General features: G+C 42.2%; 1 protein-coding gene across 5 annotated transcripts in view; it reads right to left on the reverse strand.

The window, feature by feature from the left end:
- The window catches only part of ZBBX (zinc finger B-box domain containing), a 44,033-nt gene extending 24,696 nt beyond the window's left edge, over positions 1 to 19,337 (reverse strand). The window contains exons 1-7 of one of the 5 annotated variants that reach the window (XM_034782170.1): positions 19,319 to 19,337; positions 15,322 to 15,455; positions 13,950 to 14,066; positions 11,812 to 11,905; positions 10,475 to 10,523; positions 7,565 to 7,674; positions 7,188 to 7,283 (exon numbers count right to left, since the gene is read on the reverse strand). In XM_034782170.1, the coding sequence (XP_034638061.1) occupies positions 7,188 to 7,283; positions 7,565 to 7,674; positions 10,475 to 10,523; positions 11,812 to 11,905; positions 13,950 to 14,066; positions 15,322 to 15,389 (534 nt within the window). In that variant the 5' untranslated portion in view covers positions 15,390 to 15,455; positions 19,319 to 19,337. Of the gene's footprint in view, positions 1 to 7,187; positions 7,284 to 7,564; positions 7,675 to 10,474; positions 10,524 to 11,811; positions 11,906 to 13,945; positions 14,067 to 15,321; positions 15,456 to 17,447; positions 18,003 to 19,179; positions 19,281 to 19,318 lie in introns of those variants that run through there. The other 4 variants (XM_034782169.1, XM_034782168.1, XM_034782172.1 and 1 more) reach the window with 4 other exon arrangements.
- Between the last annotated feature and the right edge of the window lie 4,852 nt (positions 19,338 to 24,189).

The raw sequence follows: 24,189 nt of genomic DNA on the forward strand, positions 1-24,189 counted from the left end.
TTATGAGTGCTCCACTGTAGGTGCATTTGAATCACTGTGCTGCTGATCAGAGAACTTTGATAGCAGTGTCCATTTGGCCTGCACATACGCTGCCCCCTAATCATGCCCTGCCATGAGGCTAATCCCCCTCAGTTCCTTCTCTACCAGAGAGTCCTTACAAGAACTCTGAAGTAGCGGGGAGGAGGGTGAGATACGGAGCACCCATAGGGACACACATCTCGAAGAACCATTGTTACTGCAAAAGGTGAATAACTTTCTCTTTTTCTTTGAGTAGCATCCCTCTGTGTGCTCCACTGAAGGCAACTCCGAGCAGTATCCCCCTGCAGGGCTGCAGCTTCTGAGTCAAATCTTTGGATGACAATACCGTAGAACCAAAGATAGCATCGGAGGCGGAGTCCCCGATAATCGCATAATGTGCTGCAAAGGTATGCGCAGACGCCCAGGTTTCAGCCCTGAAGATTTTCAAGATAGGGACGTTCTTGAGGAAGGCGATAGAGAAGGAAACCGACCTCATGGAGTGCAAGCAAATACCAGATGGCGATACTATGCTGTGAACCTGATAGCAGTTCGAGACCCATTTGGAGAGTTTCTGGGCCAATATTGCTGCACCTTTAGACCTTTTCGCAATGGAGAGGAAAAGCTTAGGAGATTTCCTAAAGACCTTTATCCTGTCCAGGTAAAAGGCCAGAGCGCTCCTAATGTCTAGTGTGTGCAGTATAGCCTCACTGTGATAACAGGGTAAAAGGTTAGAGGTGAATCAGTTGGTTTATGTGAACAGACGAAGTCACCTTGAGGGTGAGCTTTGGGTACAGTCGGAGTAACTTTATCCAGAAAGTATACTGTATGGCAGGGGTGTGCCATTAGTGCCACTACCTCCCCTATTCTCTTCACTGAGGTGATCGCCACCAAGAATGCTGTCTTCATGGACAGGTATGTGAGCAAACAGATGGCCATAGGTTCAAAGGGCGGCCTAGTCAGGCTTTTTAGTACTAAGTTTAGGTCCCATGATTGGGAAGCGGGGGAGACACCTGCGTTGGAGAAAAAGATTTACTACACCCTTGAGGAACCACTTTGTAGTGGGAAGAAAGAGAACTGAGTATCTCTCTATCTGTTGATGGAAGGCTGCTATGGCCACTAGGTGAATTTTGAGTGAACTGAGGGATAGTCCTGATTTCTTGAGAGCCAATATATACCCTAGGACCATTGGGAGAGTAGCGGCTGTCGGGGAAATTTGTTTGGAATTACACCAAACATGAAACCTGGTCCACTTTTGCAGGTAAGTATGACAAGTAGCCAATTTTCTATTTTGTAGTAACACTTCCTGTACCTCCTCAGAGCAGGATCTTTTTGTGTGTTGGAACCATGAAGGAGCCAGGCTTTGAGTCGGAGTATCCGCGGGTTAGGGTGGAGAGTGCATCCTTCATTCTGCGAAAGGAGGCATAGCGTGGGATGAAAAGGGATCGGCAGACACTTCACCAACTATGACAGGCAAGGTACCAGGTCTGTCTTGGCCAGGTGGGAACAATCAGTATAACATTTGCGCTCTCTCTCTCTTTTTATTTTAACAGAATTTTTAGCAATAGAGGAAATGTGGAAAAAGCATACAGAAGGCCCTTGTCCCATGAGAGGAAGAGAACGTCCCGTAAGGAGTTCAGTCCAAAGCCTGCCGGGAGCAATAGTGTGGGCATTTCCTGTCCAGGTAAGTGGCAAACAAGTTTATTGTCAGTGTCCCACACTGTCTGAATATGTTGTGGAGTACTACTGAGTTCATCTCCCACTTGTGGTCATGTGGGAACTTGCAGCTAAGACTGTCCTCAGTTGTGTTCTGCACTTCTGGTAGGTAGGCTGCCGAAATTTTCACATTGTGGGAAACGCACCAGTTCCATAGCTTTAGTGCTTCCATACAAAGGAAAGGCTATCTGGCGCGCCCATGACGATTTGTCTAGTAAATGAATGCTATGTTATCTACCATGATCTTTGTGTGTACACCTCTGATCAGCGGAAGGAAGTGAGCAAGTGTTCCTCACTGCTCTGAACTCGAGGAAGTCGACATGGACACACCTCCATGGGTGACCATTTGCCTTTTGTCATGAAGTTGTTAAGATGTGCTCCCCATCCTAAGAGGGATGCATCGGTGGTGAGCAGCAGTGACAGGGAGGGCTGTGCAAACGGGATCCCCATGCAGATATTTGGTGGGTACATCCACCAGTTCAAGGATTGTTTGACCTTGGTGGGTAACAATAGGGATTTTTTCAGGCTGTCTCTGTTCGACCTGTATACGGAGCTGAACCACAACTGGAGACTACCTCATGTGTAGTCTGGCCTGAGTTATCAAAACGTGCCTGCAGCCATGTGCCTCAGAAGTTGAAGGCAGTGTTTGGCTAATATTTGAGGGCTGGTCTGCACTGTCTCTGTGGACAGATTGAGGAATCTATGTCGTGGGAGGAGCACTCTCGCTCGAAGAGAGTTGAGACCAGCTCCTATGCACTCTAGGGGTTAACATCCATTTTTGGACATTGATTTGTAGGCCAAGCTTCTGAATAAGTCCATAGTCACATGGGTAATCTGTAGGGCTTTGAAGGAATGAGCCCTGAGGAGGCAGATGTCCAGATGGGGATAGATCATGATCCCCTGGGAACGAAGGTGAGATGCCATTATGGAGAGGACCTTGGAGAATACTCTGGTTGTCAATGATAGTCTGAAGGGGAGTACTCTGTATTGGTAGTGATCCTGTCCCAGGGTAAATCTGAGGAACTGTCGGTGGGAAGGAAATATGGAAATAAGCAACCTGAAGCTCAAGGGCCGAAAACCATTCTCCCTGTTCCAAAGCTGGAATAATCACTGCTAGAGTGACCATCTTGAATTTTTGAGCCTAAACAAACTTGTTGAGTGCTCTGAGGTCCACTAGGGGTCTCCAACCCCCCTTTTCTTAGTATTCGGAAGTAGCAAGAGTAAAAACCTTTCCTTCATACTTGCTAAGGTACTGGTTCTATGGCTTCTACGCAGAGGAGGCAATCTATCTGTTGTCACAATAAACTCTCATGAGAAGTGTCCCTGAAGAGGGATGCGAAGAGTGTTGCGGGAGGGAGGGGTAGGGAGATGAAATGAATGGGATAACCATTGCAGATGATTTCTAGCACTCATTTGTCAAATGTTATCCCATCCCCAGGTGCAGTGGAACAGAACAAGGCATTGTCCAAAGGGATGCAAAGGGTTGGTCAGCGTCAGGTAGCTCTGAAAGGAGTGATCTGTCGGCGCCCCAACTTATCCATCAAAATTGGAATTTTGAAGTTGATAGTAGGAAAGACGAAGGTTGAGGGTCCAATGATTTGCACTTTGAGAATCTGGACTCTTTCTTTTGTGGTTCATAAAAGCACTGAGATTGATATGCAATTTAAGTGAGGGTTAAGAACTGTATTTTCTCTTCTGTCCAGGTACATAAATCCCCAATGACTGAAGGATAGCCCTGGAATCTTTGAGTTTGTAGAGGGATTAGTCCATCTTTTCTGTGAACAATTTGGTGCCTTCAAAGGGAAGGTCCTCCACAGTTGTCTGTAGTTCCTTGGGGAAGTCAGATAAATGTAGCAAAGAGGCTCGTTGCATTACTACTGCTCTGGAGATGGATCTTGTCATGGTATCAGTCACGTCGAGCACTGATTGGAGTGCCATCTTGGCCACCAGTTGTATTTCATTGATAATGGCCCTTAACTAATCTCTGTAAGATTCTGGAAACTGATCAATAAATAAATTGAATTTGGAATAATCGAAGTAGTCGTATTTTGCTGTCAACACTTGATAATTTGCGATGAGGAATTGTAGTGTGGCTGATAAATAAGCCGTTCTTCCAAACAGACAGAGGTTTTCCAATCCCTATTATATGGGGTGGACTTCACCTAGTGTTGAGGACCTCTGGAATTGATGGCATCTATGGCAATCGAATTAGGTGGTCGAAAGGCAGAAAGAAATTCTGTATCTTTGGCTGGGATGTAGTATTTCTTATCAGCTCAATTACAGGTTGGCACGACGGATGCAGGGACCTGCCATAAAAGTCTGGCTGGATCCAAGAGAGCCTCATTGATGGGGAGGGCTACTCTGGATGAAGAAGAGGGGTGTAAAATGTCTATCAGTTTCACCTCCTCTAGAGGTAATTGCAGAGTGCAATCTGCCACCCTCTTAGCTAAGTCTTGCCTCATCTGGTGAAGGGGACAAAATGTTGGTCAGAAGCGTGACCTCTTCATCGAGGTCCACCTCCTGTTTCTCCCTCATCTCTCCTGGAGATTCAGTAGCTCTAGATGCATGGGGCGAGGGATGTGCTGGCCACCACTTCCCGCAGCCCCCATTGGCTTGGAGCAGCAAAGCGCGGCCAGTGGGAGCCGTGATCGGCTGACCTGCAGATGCGGAAAACAAACCGGCCCGGTTGTTCCTCTAAAGCAGGGATCGGCAAACAAACATCACTTTTCTGAACTTCCCAGCAGAGGACTGGACCTTGCAGAGCACACAGGTCTGGGGAAATTCAGGACTGGGAATATGTTGGGGTAACCTTGCTGGATGTAACCAAGGCTGGTGGAAGCCAGAGTGGGGCTGTGGGGCTGTAGACAGGCTGCTGAACCAGGGCTGTCTACCACACAAACACTTCAGGGTTTGACCGGCATGCATGTAGGTTGAAAGTGAACATCCCACGCTGGGAGCTACAGCAACAAAGCATTGTAAGGTACCTAGGGTTGCATGGCAAGTGGTGTCACAACCCCTCAACTGGTCTGGACTGCACCCCCGAAGACCAGGACAATCTGCCCCTGATTCACTGTATGATCTGGTATAAATCCCTTAATCTCTGTGTGTCTCAACTTCCTCCTTTATAAATAAAAATGACAAACAATTTGTCTTCCTTTATAAAGCATTTTGAGACCTATGAATGAAATCACTACAAGCACTAAGACTTATTATTACTTACTAATACTCCAACCTTATGTTCTGAATGTACAAATTGTGAGAACTGATAGATCACATAGATTTGATAAATCACTGTTCGTGACTGTTCAATGTGGTGAAAATGCTTTTAAATCCAGCCAAGATAGCTGACAGAACACATATATCTTGCTGTTTAAGGTGGGCTAGTAATAGGGGTCCAAGAAGATGATTTACTACCTGCTTTTCTACACTATTGACTACCATCCCTCAATGTGCTGGGTCATCCTGTAACTGTCTTAAATGTTTTCCTCTTAATGTAATCTTTCAAATAACACACTATGAGTGTGCATCACTCTGACAAAAATACATTAATCAGAGCAACAACTTTGATAATTTAAAGCATTACTAAAAAGATTACATGTTTTGGGGAAGAAAGTCTGACATCTGCAAATAAATTTCAGTGGGAGAAAGTACCATAAGATAGTGACAGGACACATCTCGACACTCAAACATTGGCTTGTCCAAAAGTACAGTTTGACTTGATAATAAACACAAATTAAATGGAAAGGAAATATTTAAGTTTTCTAAGATTCAGTCAAGATGCTTTTAAACATATTCCATATATTTATAATAATTTGCATATTTATCTTACTGTAATTTTGTTTCTCTCCATGGAAGAAAGTCTAAACACTTCTACATACAGAACTCCTGACATGTTTTCTCTTTGCTTCATTAAACCAGCCCATAAAACAGTGCAACCATAATTAATGTAACAACGAAACAAAATGAAAAATAGGATAATTATATAGAATTTCTACAAATTGAACTGCATAAACACACCACCTCATTTAACAAAAATCAAATACTGTTTGATGTGTAAAATGGAAGAAACGGTGATATAAAAATTGGACAAAAGTTATTACTATGACCAATTTATGCAATATAGCAAAATGTGATGGATGAGAAATAAAGTAGTGTTAAATAAGTGTGCTATTATAATTTTATGCAGAAATCCTTATTACAATGGTCATTAAAATGTTATCATTACATCAAAAGAATATATTGTACAAATAAAACTGTACTTTAAAGATGACTTTTTTAATTCTGTTAACTCAGGCCCAATTGGCAATGAACTATAACACTTTACAAAGAACATTACACTCTTCAGATTTCACCATCGTTAAATTATTTGTTGTTCTGGAAAAAAAAAAAAAAACCTTTCCAATTATATCACTATCATTTTCACCAATATGTGACTGTTCATTTGACAGACAAGAGCTAATTGTACGTGGGAATTCTCTACAATTAAAACGTATTAAAGCAGCAAACAGAATAAAGTAGTATGTTAATTACCCTAGCAGGCATTTACCATTGTATTTGGCTACTTTTACGACATCCAGATTAACTTGCTGCTTTTAGACCTGACTCAAACCTATCTGTACATGTGATATGAAAACTGCTTGACACCAAACAATTTGAATGACAGATTTATAGGCCATATAGCATAAAACCACCCCTCCCCCAATATGTGGAAGTTTATGTATGCAAAGTCTCTTTAACAACCTGCCAGCTACTTTTTAGAACCTTGTGGCATGACAGTTATTTCAGCCTAAGTAATATTTTTTTCCATGAGGAATCAAAAGACTGTAAAACCCATTAGTGCATAAAGTAAGAACTGTACATTTTTTTCAACAGAACATTAGAATCAGTATAATACACAATTGCTGTGTTTTACAGGGAGTTTCTGTATAAACACTAAAGCTCCTTTTGATTAAAATCTGTCTTCATTTTTCTTAGGTAAAATTTAAAAATCTCACTTTTTATAAATTGTAAAAAAAAAAAAAAAAAAAAAAAAAAAACCACTACTGCATGGTACAACAATCATCTTATTTTTAACCCAAGTGATCTTATAATTTAGCTCTATTTCTTACTTATGAAGTATAAATACTAATCATGTGCATCAGTGTTTCTAGGATCAGGGCCTCAGAAAAACAGTTTGGGATAAATAACAATTGTGGGGTATTAAAACAAAGTTGGTGACCTTATTATAAAACAAAATAATCTCTAATTTACTGATGAATGAAGTTGAAAAGTATAGTAAAGATGTAATAATAAATACATCTGCTACAAATAAACGCAGAAAATATGTCCTTCTGTGAGAAAAAAGGCTTCTGATGAATGAAAACATTTAAGAAATGCAATTATTTAAAAAATTAAGTTTGGAACCATTTACAGAGACAATTTTTATTATAAATACAGGACTACAAAAAAGTCTGTACCTGTAAAGGAATCATTCTATGGAGCTTCAGCGCCCCCTTCTGGTGGACTCTGGCAAAGCAACTACCACAGTAATCTTCCCCACATTCTAAGCATACCTTGAACAAAAAGTAATAACAGCAAAAATGGGTTCATAATATACAATTACTGTTGAGGATTTTTTCCCTTGTTCATATTTTCCAACATGTTACAAATAAAACTTGAAGAAATAAAATTAGATTTTTTTTAGGGTGTTCCACTAATTAATGTACACACCTCATATCAATTTGGTCATAATTAGACATTTTAAAGGAGGATTATTTTAAATTAATCCAATCCAAAGCCCATTGGCTAGCTTTCTATACTCAAATATTAATACCTTTTGCTGTCATCTACTCACCAGTAAAGCATTTTTGGTCTCACACTGTCCACATGCCTTCCCCTTCATTTTAGGTTTTTCAGGGATTGCAACATTTGCCATTTTATGTACAAATGGCTGTTTCATTGGCTCTGGAAAAATACAATGGAAGGCAAAAAAAATATAAAGATCAATATTTTATAAGACATTAAGCATGACAATCCAGGAAATGCACAGACAATCCAGGAAATTTTTGGAAAGTGTAGGGGACAATTTCCTGGTGCAAGTGCTGGAGGAACCAACTAGGGGCAGAGCTTTTCTTGACCTGCTGCTCACAAACAGGGAAGAATTAGTAGGGGAAGCAAAAGTGGATGGGAACCTGGGAGGCAGTGACCATGAGATGGTCGAGTTCAGGATCCTGACACAAGGAAGAAAGGAGAGCAGCAGAATACGGACTCTGGACTTCAGAAAAGCAGACTTTGACTCCCTCAGGGAACAGATGGGCAGGATCCCCTGGGAGAATAACATGAAGGGCAAAGGGGTCCAGGAGAGCTGGCTATATTTTAAAGAATCCTTATTGAGGTTGCAGGAACAAACCATCCCGATGTGTAGAAAGAATAGTAAATATGGCAGGCGCCCAGCTTGGCTAAACAGTGAAATCCTTGCTGATCTTAAATGCAAAAAAGAAGCTTACAAGAAGTGGAAGATTGGACAAATGACCAGGGAGGAGTATAAAAATATTGCTCAGGCATGCAGGAGTGAAATCAGGAAGGCCAAATCACACTTGGAGTTGCAGTTAGCAAGAGATGTTAAGAGTAATAAGAAGGGTTTATGTATGTTAGTAAGAAGAAGAAAATCAAGGAAAGTGTGGGCCCCTTACTGAATGAGGGAGGCAACCTAGTGACCGAGGATGTGGAAAAAGCTAATGTACTCAATGATTTTTTTGCCTCTGTCTTCACACACAAGGTCAGCCCCCAGATTGCTGCAGTGGTCAGTACAGCATGGGGAGAAGGTGACCAGCCCTCTGTGGAGAAAGAAGTGGTTCGGGACTATTTAGAAAAACTGGACGTGCACAAGTCCATGGGGCCGGATGCGCTGCATCCGAGGGTGCTAAAGGAGTTGGCGGGTGAGATTGCAGAGCCATTAGCCATTATTTTTGAAAACTCATGGCGATCGGGGGAGGTCCCAGATGACTGGAAAACGGCTAATGTAGTGCCCATCTTTAAAAAAGGGAAGGAGGAGGATCCGGGGAACTACAGGCCAGTCAGCCTCACCTCAGTCCCTGGAAAAATCATGGAGCAGGTCCTCAAGGAATCAATTATGAAACATTTAGAGGAGAGGAAAGTGATCAGGAACAGTCAGCATGGATTCACGAAGGGGAAGTCATGCCTGACTAACCTAATTGTCTTCTATGATGAGATAACTGTCTCTGTGGATGAGGGGAAAGCAGTGGATGTGTTATTCCTTGACTTTAGCAAAGCTTTTGATACGGTCTCCCACAGTATTCTTGCCGCCAAGTTAAAGAAGTATGGGCTGGATGATTGGACTGTAAGGTGGATAGAAAGCTGGCTAGATCGTCGGGCTCAACGGGTAGTGATCAATGGCTCCAGGTCTAGTTGGCAGCCGGTTTCAAGCGGAGTGCCCCAAGGGTCGGTCCTGGGGCCGGTTTTGTTTAATATCTTTATTAATGATCTGGAGGATGGTGTGGACTGCACTCTCAGCAAGTTTGCAGATGACACTAAACTTGGAGGCGTGGTAGATACACTAGAGGGTAGGGATCAGATACAGAGGGACCTAGACAAATTAGAGGATTGGGCCGAAAAAAACCTGATGAGGTTCAACAAGGACAAGTGCAGAGTCCTGCACTTAGGACGGAAGAATCCCATGCACTGCTACAGACTAGGGACCGAATGGCTAGGTAGCAGTTCTGCAGAAAAGGACCTAGGGGTCACAGTGGACGAGAAGCTGGATATGAGTCAACAGTGTGCTCTTGTTGCCAAGAAGGCTAACGGCATTTTGGGCTGTATTAGTAGGGGCATTGCCAGCAGATCGAGGAACGTGATCGTTCCCCTTTATTCGACATTGGTGAGGCCTCATCTGGAATACTGTGTCCAGTTTTGGTCCCCACACTACAAGAAGGATGTGGAAAAATTGGAAAGAGTCCAGCGGAGGGCAACAAAAATGATTAGGGGTCTGGAGCATATGACTTATGAGGAGAGGCTGAGGGAACTGGGATTGTTTAGTCTCCAGAAGAGAAGAATGAGGGGGGATTTGATAGCAGCCTTCAACTACCTGAAGGGGGGTTCCAAAGAGGATGGAGCTCGGCTGTTCACAGTGGTGGCAGATGACAGAACAAGGAGCAATGGTCTCAAGTTGCAGTGGGGGAGGTCCAGGTTGGATATCAGGAAAAACTATTTCACTAGGAGGGTGGTGAAACACTGGAATGTGTTACCTAGGGAGGTGGTGGAGTCTCCTTCCTTGGAGGTTTTTAAGGCCCGGCTTGACAAAGCCCTGGCTGGGATGATTTAGCTGGGAATTGGTCCTGCTTTGAGCAGGGGGTTGGACTAGATGACCTCTTGAGGTCCCTTCCAACTCTGATATTCTATGATTCTATGATTCTATGTATTCTGACTAATGGGAGTGGGTATTTTCGTTCCATATACTTCTTTTTAACACCTTTATAATTCAATATGTTAATGTCTTCAATACAGCTATTTAAATGTTCTTAAGAAAAAAATATCATCATGCAGCACATAGGAAAATAAAATTCAGTAAGGCTATTCATTTTAATTTTAGGCTTCTTAGTGGTAACTATAAACAAGAGTGAGGTTCTTTTTTTCTTAAACTATGAAAAGAATCTTCCAAACTGTTTAATTACCAACCTCTAAGGAACACATAAAATATTAACATATAACATTTTATTTTACTTGGTGAATACAAACATCACTTTACCAGGAATCTGTTCTTTGAGTATCTTCAACTTCACTTTTCCTGAAGAAACCTATATTGAAACATTTAAACATGTATATACAGAGAAAAGTAAAAGAATGATCAATAATCATACTTTGGAGAATGGACTTGAAATTTGGCATGGGTATTGCTTTTAGTACCAGGGATATGTCTTTTACTGTTCTTGAGGGAAAAAATGCCCATGTTGGAAAAATCTGAATTTGCACATATTTTATAGAGACTTGCCAGAGCTTTTAGCAGGGGCTGAGCAGGATTTTGCTTGCAATTGCTGCAGCCCTGGACACCAGAACTGAGAACAAGGACAATGTCTCTCCTGTGCTCTCAATAATGCCCCCTTTGCTGGCACCAAGGCAGCATGGAGGAGGAAGCAAACTGATTTGAATGTAGACATAACAAGAGCCAGGTTGGGGGCAGGTAGCAGAGGGAGTAGATTCCAAAAAGCAGCCTGGGGTAGGGGAGAACAAGACACTGAATGATGCATGAATCCTGTGGTAAAAAGCATAGGTGATTATTGTAATTAAAAAGACTATCATAATGCAGGTGCTCAAGAAAACAAGACAACTAAATTAAGATTTCACAGGCAACCTTAATTCTAGCATTCCTTAACTTCTGACTGCTTGACTTTGCAACCATACCATTCTTTTAATGTAGTTATTTTGTATGTACTTGTATGTATATTTCACTTTGCAGAATATACCTGTTTATCTTGAATTTCCCCTTAAGCTAAATTTTTAGTATCTTCCTAAAGAAAATTGGGGATTCCAAATTTTTTAAAGAAGAAAAGTCTGAAAATGTTTCCTGGTAAAAGTTTTCTACACACACACAAAAATACTTTGGACTGTAAATATGATAAATTTAGCTAATACAGCATAGTGCAGTTTGATCATTCAAATAGATTTGTACTTGGGCCTTATCTAATGCCCACTGAAATTAATGAGAAGATTCTCAAATTCCTGCAGTGGGCACTGGATCAGGCCCTTAATAATCTGTTCTTGTACAAGTAGCACAACCTTACCCCTTAACTAACCTAATTTATGTAATACAACGTAACACCAAACAATTATTTCAAATACTGTACTCCAGAACTGAATCTTCCTCTAGCTCAGTGGGATAGTATATGCTTTGTGCAGAAAAACAAATACCTTTGAAATGTTACTTATAAAGTGCTCCATTTCTCATCTTAATACAGTATTTAAAACTGTCTTATTAATTCAGTCACATTATACCAAAATAGTGAATGACTGACTATCACCAACAAAAATCTCTTCTAAATCTTGTATTTTATGAGACTATCTGCAAATACAATGAAATGTTTGTACCTTAACAACATTTTCTTTATTTTGTGACCACACTTGAGGTTGAATTCCCAATGGTCCTGCCTGTCCAGATTGCCAACGATATCCACTTGATCGTCTAGGAAAAAAACAGCACCCAAAACTTAATTACTAAGCATATTTCTCCTGTAAATTGGGATGGATGAATTATTTTCCCAATATGCAGATTTTTAGTTAATATCAACAAACAGGATACCAGAAAAATTAGGAAAAAAATGTTTTCTGTAGTAGCACTGATTCCTGAAACATAACTCCCCTTTAATTTTGATTGTTTTCATGTCCTGATTGCAAACCTGAAATATTGACAAAGTAACTCTTGTTGGATAATTTAGCAAACTAAGTATTTTTTACTGTCACATATAAACCTGCACATTACATTAGTTTCCTGGATGTTTACAAGTAGTTTGCTCTAATGACATGCCCCCAGAAGTAGGTATCATTCCACTGTGAAAACTATCTACCCAGACAGCTGCTCTGACAATATCCATCAGCTTTTTAAACCCCTTCATTGTCTCCCATGCCAATTTCCACAGCAGATTTATGCTTGTTGTTATCTTCAAGGTCCTACACAACTTAGTACTTTTTGCCTTGTCTTTTAGCTCTCTTTCACCTCAACCAAGACACACAACTCAGTGCTTCCCTACTATCCATCTCCTTGCCTTCTTCCATGCAACTCCTAAGCCTGGAAGTTTCCTCCTGGACCTAGTCTGCTATGATTCTATACTCTCTTCTCTCAAAACACGCTTCTTCCACAAGATCCATAAATCCTAGCCCTCCACTCAGAGAGACAGAGATGGAGTAAGACAAAGTGCAAGAGAGATTAGAATTTTAAAATTGTGGAACTAACATGTGTGCCTAATGTCAATTCTCAATCGTCTATTTCTCTTGCTTTCTCCCCATCCCTTCTGTCCTCTACCTGCTCTCTCTTTAAGTAGGAATAAATGTAAGATACTGTGTCTTTGTTTTTGTCTGAAAAGTGTTTAGTACACTATCAGTGCTACTCAAATTAAATAATTAAGAATAGTAGCAGCATCTCTCTGATAGCCTATCTTGAATTGATTAGTTTGAGGTGCAGCCAAGCTGGTGGTCTCAGTCTCAACATTAGTCTTGCACCTTTCAAAACCACTACATTATTTTTAGCAAAGAAGAGATGGCATAAAATCACTGAAAACCTAAACTGGAAGCTAAAGAACTATCATATTTTAAAGGTTTTAGCTATTTATTGAGATTTTGTCAGAGCATAAAGGCAACTAGAACCCAGCTTTAATTGCTCTGAGAAAAAGGAATTTAGAAATTAATTACTATGATCCAATGCAATTAATGGCACTTAGTGCTCAAATAGCATTATATACCTTTTAAAGTGCTGTACAAACATTAATGAATTCATCCTTATAACACCACTGTGAGGTAGGAAAAGAAGTATTATCCACATTTTACAGATAGGGAAGCAGACACAGAGGTTACAGTTATTTGCTAATGTCACACAGTGAGTTACTAGCAAAGCCAAGATTAGTCTACGGCTCACTTCACCAGACAATGCTCACTTCCTAAATGGGTTCTTTCTATCATATATAAAACTATTACAATGTTCTAGTCTTTCTGTGATGTTATGTACATGCATTTAACGCACTGAAACAGTGACAAAGTGAGATACACTAGGAGATATAGGGTACTCATTGGTTGATTTAACTCCAATGTTACAATCTCACTGGGAAAAAAGAAAAAGAATGTCGGGCGGGAGGGGAGGAAGGAAACTGGCTGGCAGTTCTGATATCATAGTCCACTCGGGAGGAGAAAGAGAAATGATTGTGACATCAGAGGTAAATCAACCAATCTCACAGGAGAGACTTAAAAAAAAAAAACACCAAGCAAAAAACATGCTTATCACAGGACAGCAGGAGGCTGTGGAGAGGAAAGGAAAAGAAAAGAGGAGATAAAAGACAGAATAGGGTAAACAAAGAAGAAAAGCAGGGAAAGGAAAGAGCTCGGAAGGAATAGTGCAGAACACTACCAAAAATGCTAGTCTTTAGATGGGTTATCCACAAGTGATTTTTCAAAAGAACACACATCTCATTGGGATTCCTTGATTTTACAGTTAAAAATTCCAAAGAAATTTCACCTACTCCCTCCTCTCTTCTTTTTCTCTGCTCATATTAGATTGTAGTTGCTGTAGTTTCTTCTCCATCTCCTTGTTTTCTAGTTCTAACTGTACTTTCTCCAACTTCAGCTCTCGTATATTTCTGCAGAAATTAAACATTTAAATGGGTATTAGCAGGAAAATTATAAAGACGTTAATCAGAACATGAAGGAGAATGAAAACAGATATCTGAATAGATTTTAAGCAGCAGGGCTGTTTTAATAACTTTTAATATTGAAGGTGTGTAACCCACAAACCCCAAAGCAAGCCTAAAACTCCAGCTCTGACAACTACACCATTTTTCAGACAGGGCTGTTTTCAGGGCTAAAACAGCTGTGCGTGCCCAGGAATGCTTAACCACAGAAGAGGAGTTTGCTGGAACTAGTCAGCTCCATCGCTCCCCTGAAGTTGTGGATGAGTGACCAGGAGAGATGGAGATCTACTCCACTCCACCCTCCTCAGCACCCGCATGACCTGAGTGGATTCAGGCATGTAGGAGGGGAAAATACAGGGGAATAGGCATGCCTTTCCTCCAACCTAGGATCAGTTTAACCAACCAGCAAAGCCTTCCTAGTATGGACACAGTATAGTAATTAAACTGTGCCCATACCAGCACTTAATACTGGTATAGCCATGTCAGTAAACCAAGCAAAACAAAACATACCCCAACATAGCTATTCTGGTAAAAGTTTTAAGCACAGATAAGTCCCTTAATCCACAAAGAATTTTGAAGACCAGGAAGTAGATTTTGCTCTACATTCTGAAGTGGACAGAACAATGGACCCTGGAGATTTCTGAGGCTTGGAACAACATGTTCCATGTTCAGTCAGGGGGATAAGCCACTCTATTTTGAACAGAATAAACTCTGGAAGATATCAGTGGGGCAGGGGGGAAATGAATTATCATCATCAAGAAAGTGAAAACAGGATAGATTTAGGACTTGCCTATTTTGAAAAGTTATAATGGTAATGTTGTGTGGGTTAGGGGTGCGATTATTTTTTACCGACATAGCTATGCTGATATAAGACCCTATGCGGTATAACTGCATCCATACTCAGAAGGTTTTGCTGGTTACTATGCTGGAAAGCCCTCTTTAGGGAAGACAAGGCCTTAATAAAGACAGTATATATTAGATTATCTGCATAGCAATAATTCCCATGAATGAATTCAGTAAGTAGGTTAAAAAAACCTAAGGAAGAGGAGACAGATAAGAATAAAAGCCTGGAAAAACAGCAGTAGAGAGACATATCTATGATTCTTACTTTTGTGCAAACATAATCTCATACTTAATGTTGCATATAAAGTTATTAAAAGCGTAGAGTCAACATCTCTGTCATAGTCTGAGGAAATGCACTTACTTCACTTTTAATTTTACGGAAGTTCCAGTTTTTGAACCTGGCAGTATTACAAAGTCATTGATGTTCATGATTCCCAATGTGAACTCTTCTTAAAAAAATCAGAATGATTTGTGAAATTCTTTGTGGTTAGTAACCTGTTCAAATGGAACAACTGGATTGAAATTAATATGTTGGAGCATTGTAATAGTTTTTGCAAGTTTTAATGTACAGGAAAAAGAGTTGGAAAGCAGAAATTCATTATATAATATGGCTCATGTGATCCAGTTTCAACTTTTTCAAGACAAAACCATAGGGCAACAACATGGGCATGTCCATACTTGTCATGACACTAATCATGTTTTATTTCATTGCATTTTGGTAAAATTCTCACAATCAGAAGTACCAACAGCCTGAGAGACAATGCACTCTGGCATGGCCTAGTACCCAGATTTCTGGAATGGCTGAAGATCATGTTGTGCATACATGGTTTAGAGAGTTCCAGATATATAGCAGAATGACATTGTTACAGCCTGATCACAGGAATACAACCAAGGGCCAGACTAGCAAGGATGACTCATGATTAGCAGTCACAGTTTCTTAATGCACACTAAACATTTCTGGTGTGAACACAAACCATCTTTAGAGCCAATCATGTTGCTAACTGGTTAAAAACTTGGTGAAAAGTCCTAGCACAGGAGGACTGAAAATGGTGACCATTTTAATGATGAAAGAATGTCAGAAACATGCACCAAGTGCATTTATCTAACGTGACTGGATGCCCTTGGCAAGACTTGATGCTCCATTCATCTCAATGGATGTTCAATAATAAAAAAATGAATCTGCTGTCAGAGTACATGTGGTCTAGTAGCAGTGAGGCAGTTAAACAAGCTGGCACAGCTATTCTAGTTTGGATTCAGACTCTGAAGACTTATGAAAAATTAAAAACCCATACAACAAAGGACTGAGGCCAGTTTAGTGGCCTCAAGTACTATTTTTTAAAACTATATTTCTAAGCCATTGTTTCGATTTAATGTCTGTAACGCTGTTGTGACAGATATGGCAATTGTCTACAGTATTCCTGAAAAAAACTTATCTGCTGATTACTTCCTGGAGTCTCAAAAGCAAAGGGCTAAGATGTATAAAGGAAAAACTAACCTATTCATGGATATTCTAGTTCTGAGTCTGAGACAGTTATGAATTTGTAACCACTGAGAAAATCCAGTTGTGGATCTTGAAGGCTGATACCTACCAGAGGTTGGAGTTGGGGTGACTTCTGGTAAGCTTTTTAGCATGCACAAAGGTTCTTTTGTTTGTTTGTTTAATGTTTTGTGTGTAATGCTTTCACAGAATAAATGTGCTTGTTTAGGAAAAGTTGTGTAGTAACTTATAACTGTTGCCAATTACATTGTTTACAGCCTCTGGAGAGCAAGCAAAGTGCAGGCAGTCTGGCTTGCTGGGAATATTACAGTGTAGGCAAGGAACTTTGCAGCCTGGAAAAAAATCATTCAGGAGGGAGAGACACAACGGTCTTAACTCAAAAAATATGATGGCTGAGGAGCCAGGAGCCTACACTGGGTGCTTTCAAGGGACCACAGAGCAGGAATACAGGTGCAGTTGCCCTGAACTGTGACCACTGTAAGCTTGTCTAAACACAAACTTGCCTCTGTGTGGACAAACTTATATTGGTTTAGAATTGGTTATATCAGTTTCACTTGCCCCATTGCCAATGTACATTTACAGGAGCAAGCTAAATACAAGGCTGGTATAAATCAATATTAGAGTATCCATGCACTAAGGTGCACTAACTTAATTAAATCAGTTTAAAAATCACACCTTTAGTTAAACCAGTGCAACTTTGTGTGTAATGGGCAATGCCTTATACGTGCAGTTCAGTGACTCTGAATCAAAATTAGTAGCTTTTACAAGCACTAGCATTTGTTTTTTCACATAAATAAACAAAGAAATTTGCAGAATTTTTTTCCTGTTACCCATATGGAGCAGTCTCAGACTTATAACAATTACATTATGTGCAAATTAAATCAATAAATTTTATTTATCAGCCATTTTCATGTCATTGACTGCAACTAGCAAAGTTTCCTCTTAATAAGACTGTTTCTCAAGCCATAGCATATCAGTCATTTTCTTACATTAGAAAGAGAGGAAGATGGTATACATGAATCATACTGCTTTGACCATTTTCTTTGATGAAAGCCTGTAAATAAATTATTATGCTTTCTGTCTGTACATAGGTCATTATATCACAGTACAACAATGGAAGGCAAAAAGCAAAAGTACATAATCTGAAGCACTTTATGTAAAAGTAGAATTTTCAAAACAATTCTCTGTTGCTGTCAGGTTGTTCAAAAAGATAATCAGACACACAACATTTAACTTATTTTGGGGAAAAATATGATTTCACTTTACAATTATTTACTTTGTTATTCTTTTCATGTCTGCTACAAGCCTGTTCTATCAGAAGCAGAACAGATGGCAATTCTAAATGAGTCAGAACTAATGTTTGAGTATACCATACAGAGACCTGGATTAGATGTCAAGTTTTGATCTTTTGACCTTGAGTGGAGTTGGGGTATAAATCAGGGAAAGTATGGGCTCTAACAAGGATGCAGGATTCCCCATACAGTAGAACCTCAGAGTTACAAACACCACAGGAATGGAGCTTCATAATTCTGAACAAAATGTTATGGTTGTTCTTTCAAAAGTTTACAAATGAACATTGACTTAATACAGCTTTGAAACTTTACTATGCACAAGAAACATGCTGCTTTTAACCATCTTAATTTAAATTAAACAGACACAAAAAGTTTCCTTACTCTTTTAAGACTTTCCTTTTTTCTTAGTAGTTTATGTTTAACACAATACTGTATTGTATAGTATTTGCTACTCTCCCCCCAATCTCTGCAGTCTGACTACATACTTCCAGTTCCAGATGAGGTGTGTGGTTGCCTGGGTAGTTTGTAACGCTGGTGTTCTTAACTCTGCTGTTCTACTGTATTTCTAACATTAAGACGCTTTCAGGCACCTGCACTTGCTCTAAAGACTTCCCGAGAGAGGGCCCTTGAACTTCCTTTGCCTAATTCTTAGAAATTCAAAACCTCAAGCAAATTAAACTCTTGCCTTTAGCAATTTCATTAAAACTAACTCTTCTCTCAGCTAAGTAAGGTTCACAGGTGTGATTGCTCCTCGGATTAGCTATAGAGAGACAGGAGGGAGAATTGCAATGAACTTTTACAGAGCTACAACGTAACCTGAATCATGAGTTAGACTTATTAAAAGTCTCATGTTTCTCTATCCATAATGCATACAGCACTGTAGGTGATTTACACAGCAACAAGGAAAAATACTATAAATAGTGTGCAGGTCTACCGCCATAAAGGGTGTGTTTCCATATATAGGTGTAGGACTGTCTCTAGGGTACATCCCTAGGGACTCTAATGCCCACCCCATCTCCATTCCCCCCCGCCGCTCCCCCAGGGGCTGCTGGAAACCAACCATCCATATTCCCCCGCCCCCACAACCTGCTCCCATGCTCCCAAACAGGGATCTGCTGAAGCCCATTGCCTACCCCATCTCCATTCCCCTCCCAGGACCTTGCACCAATTCCCCTCGCGTGGGGGGGGGGCTGCCGGAAACCAACCATCCATATTCCCCCTCCCCCACTACCTGCTCCCATACAGGGATCTGCTGGAGCCCATTGCCTACCCCATCTCCGGTCCCCTCCCGGGGCCTGTGTCAATGCGCCCACCCCCGCATCCCCGATCTGCTCCAATGCTCCCCCGCCCCAGAGATCTGCTGGGGTCCGTTGACTCCCCATCGCCATTCCCCTCCCAGGGGCCCCGCCCGCGCCCGGGAGCCAGGCACCTGCTCCCCCACGGCCTGGGCTCCGGCCGCCGCTGCCTCCCTGTCCCCGAGCTGAGTGGCGGGGAAGGGGCGTCTCCCGCTCCGGCAGCAGTGGTTGCAGGCTGGAGGAGCGGCTCGCGCGGGCTCCCCTCACCCACACCTGCTGGCGCTGCAGCACTGCCGTGCGCATAGCAGCAGGCGTAGCTGTTCCCAAGGCAACTGCGACGCGGAATGTACCACTGAGACTGCCGGGGGGGGGAGAAAACAGGGAGGGTAGTGCAGAATTGGCTGGGGGAAAGTCCATTCTGGGCGGCAGGGGGGGAGATAATGGCGAATCCATGTTACACCATGGTGAAGGGAGGGGGCGTGCTCTCTGCGTGGCCCTGCAGGGGAGGCTCCCCTGGTGCCCATTGGTCCAGGCCATGGCTTGCTGGTGACTTTACCTAGAGGAGTTGTTAGTTCTCAGGCAGGGCTTGCAAATAGGGTGACCAGACAGCAAGTGTGAAAAATCAGGACAAGGGGGTGGGGGGTAATAGGAACCTATATAAGAAAAAGCCCCAAATATCAGGACTTACCTGGGTGAATTCCTACAGTCAAGGAAATGGATTAAGACTAGGTTGACCAGATGTCACGATTTTATAGGGACCGTCCCAATTTTTGGGTCTTTTTCTTATATAGGCGCCTATTACCTCCCACCCCCATTCTGATTTTTCACACTTTCTGTCTGGTCACCCTAATGTAGGCCCTGGCGAAGAGTATGTATTGAGCTGTGCTGCTCACCAGGGTGATTAAGAAATTCTCTAGCCTGGGTCAGGCAGTAGCTTGGCAGTTTCCAGTTGTGTCTCTGACAGCCCTATTAACAATTATGTTTAGTGTTGACCCAGATGGGAACTGAGAGGCATTCTGTATGTCTTTCTTTCCAGTTCATGATGGCTTCTGGGATATGCTTGCGTCATTTGTGTGATTCAGTTAGGTCAAGGAAGATCCTCCTTGGCTGACAAATCCTATATTGAATAATTGTGTTTCTTCCATTTGAGCCAAGATTAGCCTAACCCACCTCCTACTTTTCCACACTTCCCTAAGGAGTCTGGCAATATGATGCATCTAGTAGCTGCTGTAGCCCCCAATCTGTATAGGAAAATACTGGAAATACCCTCCTTCCAACCACCCTTCCTCCCCATCCATGTTCTCTGTCTACTCTATCTGTTCTCTCATCCCCCTTGAACCCAGTCCTAACACCGGGGCTCATTGCAAAGATTTATGTCTCTCTCTCACCCATGCCTCTTAGGTCTTTTTTAAAAAAAAATCTATTTAGAAGAAAGAACAGGAGTACTTGTGGCACCTTAGAGACTAACAAATTTATTTAAGCATAAGCTTTCATGGGCTACAGCCCACTTCTTCGGATGCATATAAATTTGTTAGTCTCTAAGGTGCCACAAGTACTCCTGTTCTTTTTGCGGATACAGACTAACACGGCTACTACTCTGAAACCTGTTATTTAGAAGAAGCATCTCTGGGTCCACTGTGGTTAGAGAAGCCGATAAATAGCTGATGGCTGAGTGGCTTAATCTGCACCTGCATGCCCCTTATGACACCTAACTCCAAACCTACCTGGCTGAGGACATAGCAGCAGGGCCGGCTCTAGATTTTTTGCCGCCCCAAGCAAAAAACATTTTGGCTGCCCCCCGTCCCAGCCCTGGGCTCCTCGCCGCACCCCCCTGCTGCCCCAGCCCTGGGCTCTCCCCCCCACCCACACTCCCAGCTCTGGGCTCCCTCATTCCTCCCCACCATTGCCCCCCCCACACACCTCCTGCTGCCCCAGCCCTGGGCTCTCTCCCCCCCACCACCACCTGTACCCTCCTTCCACCACAGCCCTGGGTCACTGGTAACTCGCTCCCAGGGCGGGTCATTCAGCAGGAATTTTGGACGTGCACAGAACACAGACAGGACTGGTTCCCATATGGTTACAGAAGTGCAGTAAAGTGGAACAGTTTTCAGCTTGTGTGATTGGAGGATATCTGGATGCATATTATAAGACTGTCCTACATAAATGAGGAAAAGTTGAGGTGCCTTTATTATTCTTTTGTCCCACTCTTTCTTTCTATGGGGAATTTGCCAATGCAATATCACTGTCTTCCTTTTAAACAAACAAAAAAAGGCAATGGCTGTTGAAAATAGCAATTCCAGTCCTAATAACCACTGGGAAGCATTTCTTGCTCAATTTTATCCTACTTTTCCTACAGCAAGTTACAGTGGATCAGTATATTTGATTTGGGAGAAATGAAGTAACAGCTGCCCAAACTGAGCTTGAGCACTCCTGAATTTTGAGGTGTTCAAATCTGGAAGGCAGGTGCTGGTGTGGGGGGAAGGAGGCTCTGGCTCTGCGGGGGAGCACGGCAGCATATATGCAACAGTGTGTCTGGCGCTGTGCGGAGCCAGACACGCGGGTCTGAGTAGCACAGTAAGGGAGCTGGGGGGTTGAATGGGGCAGAGGTTCGGGGGGGCGGGCAGGGAGGGGGGGGGTTAGATGGGTCAGGGGCGGGGACAGTCAGGGGCCAGGCAGCAGTTGGATAAGCATGGGAGTCCTGGGGGGTTTTCAGGGGACAGGTAAGGGGTGGGGTCCTAGGGCGGAAGTTGGGGGGGTCTCAGGAGGGGGCAGTTGGGGACAAGGACCAGTGAGGCTTAGATGGGGGAGGGTCTGAAGGGGCAGTTAGGGGCAGGAGTCCTGGGATGGGGTGATCAGGGGACAGGGAGCAGGGGGTGTTGGATGGGTTGTGGTTTCTGAGGGAGTGGATGGTGGCAGGGTGGGGCTACCCTCCCCCCTTGTGGAGTGTCCTATTTTTTTAAATGTTAAAATATAGTATCCCTACTCAGAGTGCAGCTCTCCATTCACAGCAGGCTGCAGCATGAGGTCTCAGCTACCTCCCTTCCTCCCCCTCTTTCCTGTTGGTAGTGGCCAAGGGAATGCTGGGAAATGTAGTTCTTTCCCTTCTCCAGGGCTGGCTCTATAGCCAGGGAGCTAACCAAGGAACTACAGCTCCCAGGGCCCCCTGTTGGTTCCCAGCTCCCATGCTGGATCCCTGCCGCCCCTGCAAATAGGCTGCCCCAAGCATGTGCTTGCTTTGCTGGTGCCTAGAGCCGCCCCTGCATTGAAGCATCAAAATGCTTTTCAAAGTCTCAAATGAGCTGTCAGCCCCTTGACTGCTCGCAGCACCAAGCTTTTGGAATGTTCAGCCCTCCCAGAGTTCAGGGAACTTGATCATGATAAGCAAGCTTTTCTAGAAATCCCCTGCTGCGGCGAGCCCCATTTGGATTGTGCAGCATAGACTCATAGACTTTAAGGTCAGACGGGACCATTATGATCATCTAGTCTGACCTCCCGCATGACGCAGGCCACAAAAGCTGACCCACCCACTCCTGGAATAATTCTCTCCCTTGACTCAGCTGTTGAAGTCCCCAAATCATGATTTAAAGACTTCAAGTCGCAGAGAATCCTCCAGCAAGCGACCCCTGCCAGCACAAGCTTTTAAAAATTCCAGCAATAGAATTTATATGTCTGCCAATGAATAATGACCCCCAAACCATTTCCTCAAATGATGGCTAAAATGCATGGCAACACACTCATTTTTAAATCAATCGTATTTCCCAGTTTATTTGCTTCAAGCCTACCCCTGCCAATTTTGCTAGCAGACCATTATTTATAATTGATGTTCCTTTAGGGAAAAGCCAGTCTTTACAGAAAAGCTGGCATTTCAGGAAAAAGTGCTTCATTTATGATCCAAGCCAAGCGTTAATAAGTGCAAACTACTGTCTGTTGGAGATTTATGCACTGTGAGCTGTACTTCATTTGGAAAATTTGCATTTGTCCCTTATGTATTCAAGCTGGGAGGCACAAAATAAGTTACACAGTTTTTCTTGACTTCATAATATGTCTGGCAGTATTCTTCCTTCATCAGCTTGGTTACAGTACAATTTTAAAAATTTTGCACCAACAGGCAATTTTGTGATGAGAGTCTGTGGAAACCCATGTGATTACTTAATCTTAAAAAGGGACCCGGTTCTGCATAATATGTGTGAAGCTAAAACTATTAATACTCTCTTCTCTCAAACTCATATTGGATTGTTTTCTGTTTCACAATAAGTATGGGTGAAAAAGCACACTAGATCATTACTTTTAACTTCTTTTACACTGAAAAAATAAAAGTATTCTTGAGCATTCTTTCAATCAGGGGCGGCTCTATGTAATTTGCTGCCTCAAGCACGGCAGTCAGGTGGCTGAAAAAATGTTTCCAAGGGTAATAGAAACACACTGACTACACCTAAGAAATTAAATTAATGGAGATAGCCTATCTCCAAGAACTGGAAGGGACCTTGAAAGGTCATCAAGTCCAGCCCCCTGCCTTCACTAGCAGGACCAAGTACTGATTTTGCCCCAGATCCCTAAGTGGCCCCCTCAAGGATTGAGCTCACAATCCTAGGTTTAGCAGGCTAATGCTCAAACCACTGAGCTATCACTCCCTCTGTTGTTTGCTAGAGCACTAAGTAATTAGTGCTCTATTACTTGTATAAGAAGGTGAGAAATGTGTGTCACTGGTATCAAAAAAACATTTGTTTTGGAGATGCTGTGCCCAAAACAAACATCTTTAAAAAAAGTGTAAATACATAGTGAAATATTAGCTGCGGAAAGCAATAGCCTCCTAATCCTTCTGTTTCTAGCCCCTGTAGCACTGTTTACATTATAGTTGGACAAGGAAACTGAAAACTATGCAAGCCAAATTGTATTCCAGACAATACCTCAGGCATGGCATAATTGTCTAACACAGTTATAAATAAAAAAGTCTTTGTCCACACACATTATGGAAACCATGTTACCAATAATTAGGTAAATACAATTGTTAACTCGTTTTCAGGTGTTGTGTGATATTGACTTTCAGTGACATATATATAGCTAACCTGTTTGTTATTGTTAATGCGTGTGAAAGACATACTTCACATTTCAATATCATTGAAAGCAGGGGGGGCTCCAGGCAC

Source organism: Trachemys scripta, chromosome 9, assembly GCF_013100865.1.
Source record: "Trachemys scripta elegans isolate TJP31775 chromosome 9, CAS_Tse_1.0, whole genome shotgun sequence".
NCBI lineage: Eukaryota > Metazoa > Chordata > Testudines > Emydidae > Trachemys > Trachemys scripta.